Below are 10,713 nucleotides of genomic sequence, written 5' to 3' on the forward strand. Positions count from 1 at the left end.
CACAAGAAAAAGTGTGTTGGTGACACAGTTGGGAACTTCAAAAGTGCCTTGCATTTGTGGTTTAGGTGTTGTTTCTTTAGTGCCTTGGTTAACTTTTAAAAAGTTTGTATAAATAACACATTATTTTGAGCATGGATGTTCAGAGTGCAGAGACCTTTTGAGGGGCAGGGGCTCAAATTCAAAAAATGGCACATAGAACAAGATTTGTTGACAATATGTCATCTTTTTTTAGTGTAGCATCAATAAAAAGACATACACATACACATGATCTAAATACTATAAAAAAGATAAGAAAAACAGTTCTAATTGTGTGCCATGTTAGGGTAGGCCTACTAAGCTGTAAAGTCTGGAAGTGGTGATATGGAAACGTGCAGAGGGATGCTATGGTGACCATATCTGTATTGCACTGCATATCACAAAATATATGTCATAAACTAATAACTTGGAAGCGTATCATTGTACCATCAATGTAAAACAACACACCCAACAGGAAGTGAACAAGTGCTTCAGACGTGATTTAGTCAAGTGATTTAGTCATGCCATGTACTGGCCATGATATTGTCTACATAGACATTCTCTCTGTACTTGTACTATAAAGTTGAATCTAATGTAATCTAATGACCTATGCCAAAGTGTTTCTCTATCCAGAGAATTACAGTATGTTTTCATTAATCAATCAAATAAAATAATAATAATTAAAACACAAACTAAAATCAAATCATTCTGTTTTCTGTTGTTGTTGTTGTTTTACTTCTTGAGAGACAACATTTAAAAACACCAAGAAATAACAAAATAAATCATATCTAACGTCAGTCGTGTACTGTAATTTATAAATTCACAATCCCCGAAAATAAAACGAAAACGTGCACAAAAACAAAACAAAACTGAAAGACTAAATTAACTCTGTGTTCACTTTTTCGCCCATCCTTATCCTTGCTATAGAGAATAAAGGCATGTTTGGCTTGGTAGCTGGCCTTGGTCCTGAAATGCTTTTGTCCGCTGGCTATTTTTTTTGGCTACATCTTCATTGATCCAGATGCAGATACTCGCATCGGAACGGGACGTCTCGCCTGCTGCAGTCCTCTGATGAGTATCTGCATCTGCTGTGGTCCTTCCATCAACACTAAGTGATCACAGTCAAGACTTTTTTCTTCTGTGAGTCCTAGTTGGTGGACTGATCTCCATCTCCAATCTAGGTCTTCCTTCTAAGTATAGGATCCTCAAAAAGCGCTCAAAAACTGATCAATTATTTTTTCCTTACAGAATCAAGATTTGTGGGCTAGGCTATACTGTTGTTGTCTTTGTTGCTTTGGATAAACACATGCTGTGTACCATGAACATAAGTCGATGAGAAATAAATTGAGCTGGACATGCAGCAGAATAAACATTCTAAATCTAAACCCTTTGCTGCTGCTCTAGATTTATTGCCATGACAACTTCGAATGTTTATTTTATAAACCTCTGAAATTCCATTCCAAATTTTACCAAGTAGAATTATCAGTAACGCCAACATTCTTTCAGTTCATTAAAGCTTTGGTTATCATTACGCATACCACGCACCAAGTGTTGTCCTGAATACTTCGAGAAAGCATACAATCTGAGTGGTTTCACCTGGGATGGATCAACTATTTGCTGGAAGTAAGATAAATATGGCACATTTTAATCGAATTTAGAGAGTGAACTTTTAAAATAAGCTCCGCGTTTAGTTGTTAGACCTAGTCGTTTTCCCCGTGTCATGTCTATGTTTCTCAACTTGTTAATTATTTTTGCCTAGGTGAGCCTCATGGCAAGCTTTCACTACAGCTACCACTGTGGGGAAGCATTGGAGATGGGGGCAATAACATGGACCCAGCTTTGACGCACACGGTAAGAATACATCAGTCAATACGGGGTAAACACCATAATGTTATGTAAATATATGGCGATTACACAGGTAGGCCTAAAACGTTGAATGTGATACAGCGAAACCACAGATGGTATACATACTGCCATCTAGTGGTCTCAAACAAGGTAAACGTTTGACTAGTTGGAGTTAGGTGTGTTAGAGAGGAGAGGTTGATATGGAATCCAAAACTAGTCCAAATCTCACTAACTGTTTTCAGTACTTATTCTAGTGACAATATACTGTTTTCAACATAATATCAGACTAACATGCAGATTTATTATGTTTGGAACTTATGCCCACAGGGGCGATTAAATCATTGATGCTAGGTCATCATGAATGCTGGACCAGCCCAAGATATAAGCTTAGCAAGTGTTTGCTGACTTATGGACATTTACGGGAGACCGGGGCTGGTTGGAACACTTTTCACTCTCGTTTATATTTCTCCGTCTTACAATGCGTTGAAATGGTCAAATTGTGATTAACTGAAAGCTTGGGATCTCAGCTACAAAATGTATACATTCAATGTCAATAAATGATCCCTTGTTTTGAGTTATTTATGATTAAAGTGGTGTTGTGCATATGTGCCAACCTGCCCCATGCACGGGGTTGGTTGGCACATGTAGTCGGGGTTGGTTGGAACACCTATGTTATAGTCCTTTGCAGTACTCCTTTTGGTTTTGTTTGAAGTGCTCATCTATATCACTGCCTGTAGGGCTTTGCTGATGTCTTTCCTGTGTGTTTTTCTTCAGTAGGGCCCACCGTCAAGATCAATTTGTTCCCTACCGATTTTTTTTAACTTCAAATGTTTAAATTTGTCTGAAAATGTCTGAAATGCTTCCAAATGTAAAACTATGTTCAGTAATTACAATAACAATGTTAAAATAAAGATTGATGATGTTTGTATGCATAAAATACAAAGTTTATAGATTTGTCACAAAATAGCCATAGGGAATGTATGTGCCAACCAACCCCAAAATCAGTGTGCCAACCTGCCCCGCCCACATTAGGTCAAACTTTTTTGCACAAATGCTGTTAGCATGCTAATATCAGTCACCTCAGGTTTTCAAACTTCATTTTAAATTATAGATGAGTCCCCTAGCAATCAATTATAATCAATCTTTTTTTTTATATCCCTAACTATTACCCTTCTAGGATGTATTTAGTGGGAGGTGCATATTCTAAGTTTTGACACTACAAAATTAAAAAGTTGTTCTTACCTAAAGGGTTAATGACCTGGAGACCAGTTACATACGTGAGTTTACTCTACTCAATAAGGCCGTCAATTTAGTGTTGGAATTTTGTTGCAGCTCCCTCTAGTAGCCTGGATATTAACAGTGTTTCAACCTGCCCCTGTTCCAACCAGCCCCGGTCTCCCCTACAGCCAATTTGAATGAAAGTGGTTTTGATATCACACGAGAAATGATGTGTGGTCACATGGCCCAGATGAAGCATAAATTCATTGACCTGTCCCTCTTTTCAGGAAATGGAAGTGGCTGTTAACTGTCTTCCAAGGAATGAAGACGAACCACTGGACTTGATCATGCTGCAAAAGATCGTAGCTGAGAGTGATGCTCGTGCTAAGTACTGGAGTACAATAACAATGGTATAGTAAATGTATCCTACCCAATATGGGTTAAGAATATCTAATATTAACTTAATTTCCAGATAAAACTATTGAGTCATTATGATTGATAGTTTGTGTTCTTCCTGTAGGATTTACTCAATACTTGCACTAAAGTCATCCAGTCAGCCAACCGTGACAGACAGTGGTTTGTCCATGTTGTTCAGCAAATTGAGAAAACCATGAGAACTGCAGTCCACCAGCAGGAGGATATGAAATCTCACAGCCAGGTGAAGCTCAGAGATCAGTTAATTCTATGGTTCTAAATTACTTAAAAGGATCACTTGAGGTAATCTTCTTATCAAAAATGTTTTACCAGGAAGCACATGTGTCTTGCCCGTCTATTTTGAAGATCAGTTCAGACAAGAAGGAGACTGGATCTGATGATGAGAGGTAGTGTAACTGTTTGCAGTCTCACTGCAGATTATCCACAAAGCAGATCCCTCTCCCTTGTGTACTGACATGATTGCCATTGTTATCTGCAGATATGGACTCAAGACTCTCGTGGAAGACTGCAGGTCTCGTTTGGGAAGTCTGGAGAGAGTAGTTTGGCAGCTTACAAAGAAGGTGGACATGGTTTTGGACATGCCTCAGGATATGGTGATGTCTCTGTCTCATGACTGTAGACTGAGGAACAGCTCACCTAAGGCATCACCAGGTCAGCTGTTTGATTTTATCACACAATTCGGAAAATACAGATGTTTTTTTTTGTCAGAACGTACTGACAGCTACATGTAATGTGTAGCTAAATGTAAGTATATGTCTTTGCTTCAGGGATGTGTTCATCTGTGGGCAATAGCATAGAGAGCAGCACATGCATCCATGACATCCGTGACATCCGTCACATAAGAGTGTACAAAGATTCTGCTGTACAGGTGTGTGAGGTGCATTGCCAGATAAAGTACGACTATACATCAAATATGTAGGATATAAATCACACAATTGTAAACTGTTTTTATAACCACAGACTATATAATTTACATAGTACCCATAGGTTTCATTTTCCTGTTTGTATGTTTATATCAGGTCCCTGTGGAACTGACTGATATAAAAGTGGAAGGCATGGTGACCTCCCGTCAGTCTCCAGACCATATCACTAAATCTGAGGCGATGGAGAGAAATGTATCCACACTCGCTACCCATGATGCTGAACTGATCTCTGCAGACATATTGGTAGGCATGCACTTCCAGCTGTCTTTTTCTTAATGGAAAAATACTTCATCAACTCAGCTTGACGTAGGTCATGTCAGCAACCAGATTCAGGGAGACAGATTTAGCATCTTGTAAAGCTAAAGTCATATAAAAAGTAGACCCTTAAAAAAGTAGAACCCTAAGGTTCTCACAAAAAAATGTACACACCTTTCAGCAGGCCACTGCTACTCCTGACAGCAGATTTGAGATGATGGAGGAAGGAGTGTTGCCTGATTCTCAACTGTGTCCACCAGCCGTAATGGTAAGTGTCATTTCTGATGCCATTTTTGAATAGGCATAGTCTTTGCATGATGATAGAGGCACCTTATCCTGTAGAGGAGGGAGTTGTGTTCTATTCATGGAGTCTTTTCTAAATCATTTTGTCAACAGAAGTATGAGCAGCGATTTCAAATGATCACAGAGACAAAAGACCAAAAGAACAACATGAATCTTCAGCATGCTGGCAGTTACTTTGTGGAAAGCAATGTTTGCAAACATCTTGAGGTCGCAGAGAGCCTCAAATCTGAGGTGAAAGAGGTTGCAGAGACAGAGGTAAAAGAGATTGCAGAGGCCAAGCTGATGTCGTCAGACATTCTATTAGCCACTGCTACACCTGACAGCAGATTTGAGATGATGGAGGAAGGACTGTTGCCTGATTCTCAACTGTGTCCACCAGCCGTAATGGTAAGTGTCATTTTCTATTCCATTTTGTATAAATATAGTCTTTGCACGATGGTAAAGGTTTCTTATGCTAAGAGGCTCTGGGATGCTAGATGTTGCTAAGCAAGCCTCCCATGTACAAACAGTGTTCTATTAATGGAGTATTCTCAAAATCATTTTGTCAACAGAAGTATGAGCAGCGACATGAAATTATCACAGAGACAAAAGTCCAAGAGAACAACAAACATCTTCAACTTGAGTTGCTAAAGTCTCCAGCTGTTGATGAGAAAGTGGGAGAAGTGACATCAGAGGCTCTACAGCTTCTGCCTGATCCTGAGGACTTCATGCTTGCTGACATTGTGGAAGACCATGTTTGTGATCACTTTGAAGTCGCTGAGAGCCACACATCTCAGGTAAAAGAAGTTGCAGAGTCCAAGCTGATGTCCTCAGACATTCTATTTGCTCACACCAACCAAACATCCCCTCATGGGAATGCTGTTTGGATTGCTGGCACATTGGTTACACCAAAGGAATTGACCAATGCATGGTGTTGTTATTTATGTATCCGTTTTTCTGAAAAATAATAAATACATCAGTTGATATAGTTCTCCACAAATATGTCAATTGATTTGCTACATCTATTTCCCATCTACTGAAACAAACAGCCAGCTTCACTTCCTACATACTGGATTCTATTCATTTGACTCTGTAAATCCTTTTGTCAACAGAAGTATGAGCAGCAACTTGAAATGATCACAGAGACACAGATGGAGGTAGGAGAGGCCAAGCTGATGTCATCAGATGTTCTTTTGCTCACACCAACCAACCAGGTAGGAATGACACTTGTGTATGCAAAGCACCTCACAGGAATGGTTTCAAAAGGACCACCTATTTACTGACAACGGCAGTTACAAATACAAAAAAATACAAACGCATTAGTGTAATTCATTGCATCATCACATCGGTATTACAAATGTTAAACATGTTATGCCTATGAAAACAAACCCTTTCTGTAAACCTCTCTGGTGTGACTTGTATGAGTGAAACACTAAAGGGACTACTGGATATTTCATAGTGTTCTCTTTCCTCTTTTCAACAGGCCACTGACCAGGGCTTTGATATAAGTACGAAGGCTCAAGCTCATGAGCTGAAAGTAAAGCACAGGCAGACCTCACAGCCATCTCCAAACTATCATCAGTGTAGAGACACGGCTGAAATGAAGTATCTTCTCAAGCAATTTGAGACTGCTACACCTGACGGCAGATTTGAGATGATGGAAGGAGGGCTGTTGCTTGATTCTGAACTGTATCCACCAGCCGTACCGGTAAGAAGCCAACATCAAATAAGCGTCAATCATCTGGCTAGATCTATTGATCCTTCCTCAGGATGAATTCCACAAAACACTAATGAATGCAGATGATCATTTCGTTAGTCACTCAAAATGTTCATGTGGGCCACACTTTAAGCCTGGTGATGTTTAAAGTGTTAATGTAGTGGTTTTTGCTTATTTTTTCTGTGATGAAAAAATATTGAAGTTGATTTGCTACATCAACTCCCCATCTACTAAAAGCTTTCTACATTCAGTGTTCTATTAACTGAGACTTTAAAAAAATCATTTTCTTAACAGATGTATGAGCAGCGAATTGAAATTATTACAGAAACGGAAAAAGCTGCAGGAGATGCATCATGCAAACATCGCAAAATCATGCAAAAAACACCTCATCATCAAGTGCCAAAGCAACCAATTGTGCCTCAAGTGAAAAACAGGCAAGGACATAAAAAGCCTAGGAACTCTTGGACTCTTGAAGTCCAAAAGCTGGTGCACTCTGTGGTCAATGAATTATGGAGGATATATGACCTTGGAGCCGGCCCAAAGGTTTTATCAGGACTGCCTAAGCCATGTCCATCTAAAGGCTTTCTACAAAGCTTATCTTGTACTCATCTTCTCAAGACGAGCATCAGGCGCAGTTACGGCAAAGTTAGTAAATTAGGTCTCCTAACAATACTGATGCACTTAAATCCTGTTGGATAATTATGGTTCATTATGAATCACTTTACATGTGACTAGTCCTGTAGAAGATATCATTTCAACACTGTTTGTTTTCTATATGAAGCATATCTATGGACTCTGCTGGGAGATCCTTCAGGGTATCTATCCCAAAGGGTCTGATACAGGACCTGCTTGGTATAAGCCACGACCTCAGGACGATGTGAGAAAGATAAAATCATTTCATGACGTTCAGGTAAAATGTCACAAACTACAGAGTCAATGATCTGTGACGGCACATGCAGTTAAGATGGATTATGTAATGTGTGATTCACACCAGACTTAACTCCATCAAGATAACTCACAGTGAACAGAAGTTACCTAAGTTTTTATCATTAATTTTAACCACAGGTGTTGCATTGTTTTTATACAGGACTATATAACCAGAAAGGTCTTCAGACTGTCTGGAATGCAGACTCCAAAATATATGGAAAAGATACAGTTTCACTTTGAGCATGTAATTACTACATTTTAAACCTTATTTTGGTAAGTTACTGTTCTAAAATACCGATTTTAATGGTTAACAAAGTTAGCAGGACACTAGTTTGGGTAATAAGCTTGTTTGTCTTCTTTTGGGCAAGTGGGAAGGTTTGTCCTCATTTCATCTTTCGTAAGTTCTAGTATTTAGTCAGCAGTAAACAAATCACATTTTGTATGCTAAGTAATTTAGACACACCAAATAAACTCAGTATTTCATTCCCCCAGGTCATTCAATGGCGAAGAATGAGAAAGACGTCTTCAAACTGGTTGGAAAAACAACTTCTAGTCCTATATTTTTCACAGCATAAATAAATATTTTCTAAATTTGCCCATTCTTTTTCTACGCATTAGTGATTATACACATGAATCATGATGTACATTTTGTTTGGTGACGGTATACATTAAAAGAACTATTTTTTGTGGTATTCAGGTTGCAAAACAAGCCTAAAAAGTTAAACTATATCTATGGCCTAATAACTGGCTGACTGTATCCCATCTAATGCTGCATCATTATGGCACGTGCACCCACACAGTCTAATGGTAATGAAGCACAAACCTCAGTCAGGTGAATGCATTAATGTGCCCATATGCACAAAATTACTACAAACAAAGATAAAAAAAAAACCTTATTCAAAACTTTATTTAACATAACATTATTCCTTTCCCATTAATATTTCTTAAAGTAGAAAACATATTGATATATCTCTAATGACACTAATACAAAACACTTTTCTTTATGACCATGTCACATACATATATATGCCACCAGAATATTCTGTCTTTAGGACGTCCTAAAACATAACCCATCAGTGCCAGAACTCACTGATCCACTGTGGCCAAAACAATCCAAGACAACGACAATAACACTATGAAACACAATAAGACAAAGACTTGTCTTCAGACATGCTGATTTGATCCCTTAGGGCCCACATGTAGAATGTCATAGGTCTGTCCCAGTCTTATCCATGACAATAAAGAATAGTAATCAAGTCTGATTTGTAAGAGTTTTAAGAGCAGAATGCACGTGACCAAGTGCTTGGTATTAACAACATAGACACCCTCACTCAGTGGTACTTAGAACACAAATATACACTTCTCAAAGAGATGACACAAAGGTCTTAAGTGCCTCTTAAGTGAGTGTGCATGTACAACACATGCACATGCGTGTGGTACTTTTTTAGTATCCTCTTCAATCTCGGAGTGTGTGTGCAGGTGTTATGACTGTGTTGTATTGTCATTAGTGTGTGTGTGCAGGTGTTATGGCTGTGTTGTATTCTCATTAGTGTGTGTGTGCACACACTAGTCTCTCACTCAGTGCAGTGTCTCCAGTCGCCTTGGATGATTCTTGCTTCCACCTAAAACAAATAAACGCCAAAATAAATTACTAATCAGCAACTCTTTTATTTTACTATTTGAGTTGCCAATCACATTTTGTCTCAATGGAATCCACAAAAGATTTCAGAGAAACAATGTAATTGTAAGCGTGATGTGCTGAATTTGTACAAGGTGGGGCCAAGCCCAACAGAGTTGTAGATTTTCTTGCTTGAGTCTTGTGTTGTTTGTTATACATCCCTGGCCAAAAATAAAGCTTCTGATTGACATCTGCCACCTGATCTTTAAAACCTTTCACCACAGTAAGTAACATGTTACCAACTGTAACAGACACGTTTAAGGTAAGGACGCTAGCATTAACAGTACCATCTAGTTCAGTGTTTCTAAAAGTGTGGTCCGGGGACCACTGGTGGTCCGCAAGCTATGAAGTGGTCCGCGAACAGACGTGGTAAAATATAATATAGATGAGTTGTTTGCAATATTGAACCAACTTGTATGTAAATCCAAACAGTTCTGCAACACTGCCTATGTAAGCTATGCCAGTTTAAATCGTATGAATCATCTGACACAAACAGGGCGCAAAGACAATAAGCAAGGTGGTTCATTGAGTAGGTCTATTGTGTAATATACTGTTAAAGTAAGTCTACTGTTTTTTTTTTTTTTAACTAGGTACTCTGTGAATTTTTTTTTTTTTTTTATTGGTTAAGTGGTCCTTGGTCTGAAAAAGTTTGAAAACCACTGATCTCGTATTATTGACTCACATACAAGTTGTACACAACTTTTAGCGGCAACTATTGGTTAAATGCTGCACTGCCATCTTACCATGAGAGACATTGTGCTGGACTCCTCCTGAAAGAAGGCTAGTGTGTGTTTCTGGACTTCCATCTTTAAGAGGACAGTAAAGCGTGTCCTGATTGACACCCTTATGAGGACCATCCCAAGCCGAAGGGAGGCTGGCCTGGGGGAAGGATGCCTGCAGTGCCCCCAGTGAAGCTACACCTGAGTGGGGACACACCTGGGCCCCCACGGCCCCCTCGGACTCTGCTGCCTGGCCTGGGGGAGGGGACAGGTTTGGGCCCAGGGGCTGCTGGTCCAGGCAGGTCATGCCTAGAAGGGGCTTCGTCAGCTGGGGAGAGGGGCCTGCCAGGTTCCCCTGTGCTGGAGGAAGATGGAGGTCCTGGATGTGTCTCCTCATGTCGCCGCTGAGGGCATTCAGCTCCTGACACACGACGGCCAGAGAGGGGGAGGGGTCTGGGGACGCTCCACCCACAGAGAAGAAGGGGCTGGTGAGCGGAGGGGAGGCCCTGACAACTTTCTCTTTGGATTTCTATGGGAGAGTAGAGAAAGCAAAGCAGTGAGTGAGTGTGAGCAGTGCGCATGTGTTTCCGTGCAAGAGTACAAGAATGCACATGTGTGTGAGAGTAAAAAAGAGTTTGGGGAAAAAGTGCTAATTATGTGCAAGCATACATCTTGATATGAAGAAAAGACATGCTTTGA

The 10,713-nt window shown here is 39.7% G+C and overlaps 2 protein-coding genes across 4 annotated transcripts in view; one reads left to right on the forward strand and one right to left on the reverse strand.

Annotated features, from left to right (window-relative positions):
- The first annotated feature begins 1,550 nt into the window (after positions 1-1,550).
- LOC125306200 lies at positions 1,551-8,191 on the forward strand. 3 transcript variants are annotated; one of them, XM_048261416.1, is made up of 17 exons: positions 1,551-1,638; positions 1,775-1,866; positions 3,366-3,488; positions 3,599-3,736; positions 3,826-3,899; positions 3,992-4,164; positions 4,281-4,381; positions 4,533-4,679; positions 4,873-4,959; positions 5,088-5,381; positions 5,546-5,770; positions 6,086-6,187; positions 6,457-6,681; positions 6,985-7,335; positions 7,472-7,600; positions 7,778-7,890; positions 8,110-8,191. In XM_048261416.1, exons 1-16 carry the CDS (start codon positions 1,617-1,619, stop codon positions 7,877-7,879), a joined length of 2,385 nt encoding a protein of 794 aa, XP_048117373.1. In that variant the 5' UTR covers positions 1,551-1,616; the 3' UTR covers positions 7,880-7,890; positions 8,110-8,191. The 3 variants fall into 3 exon arrangements, with proteins under 3 accessions (XP_048117373.1, XP_048117374.1, XP_048117375.1); XM_048261417.1 differs by having other exon boundaries at positions 4,876-4,959; XM_048261418.1 differs by lacking the exon at positions 5,088-5,381.
- Positions 8,192-8,335: 144 nt separating this feature from the next.
- The window catches only part of LOC125306083 (ubinuclein-1-like), a 9,273-nt gene continuing 6,895 nt past the window's right edge, over positions 8,336-10,713 (reverse strand). Inside the window, exons 14-15 of the mRNA XM_048261236.1 lie at positions 10,039-10,543; positions 8,336-9,239 (exon numbers count right to left, since the gene is read on the reverse strand). Coding sequence (XP_048117193.1) covers positions 9,196-9,239; positions 10,039-10,543 — 549 coding nt within the window. The 3' untranslated portion in view covers positions 8,336-9,195. The remainder of the gene's footprint in view (positions 9,240-10,038; positions 10,544-10,713) is intronic.

Source organism: Alosa alosa, chromosome 13 (assembly GCF_017589495.1).
Source record: "Alosa alosa isolate M-15738 ecotype Scorff River chromosome 13, AALO_Geno_1.1, whole genome shotgun sequence".
In the NCBI taxonomy this organism is placed as follows: Eukaryota; Metazoa; Chordata; class Actinopteri; order Clupeiformes; family Clupeidae; genus Alosa; species Alosa alosa.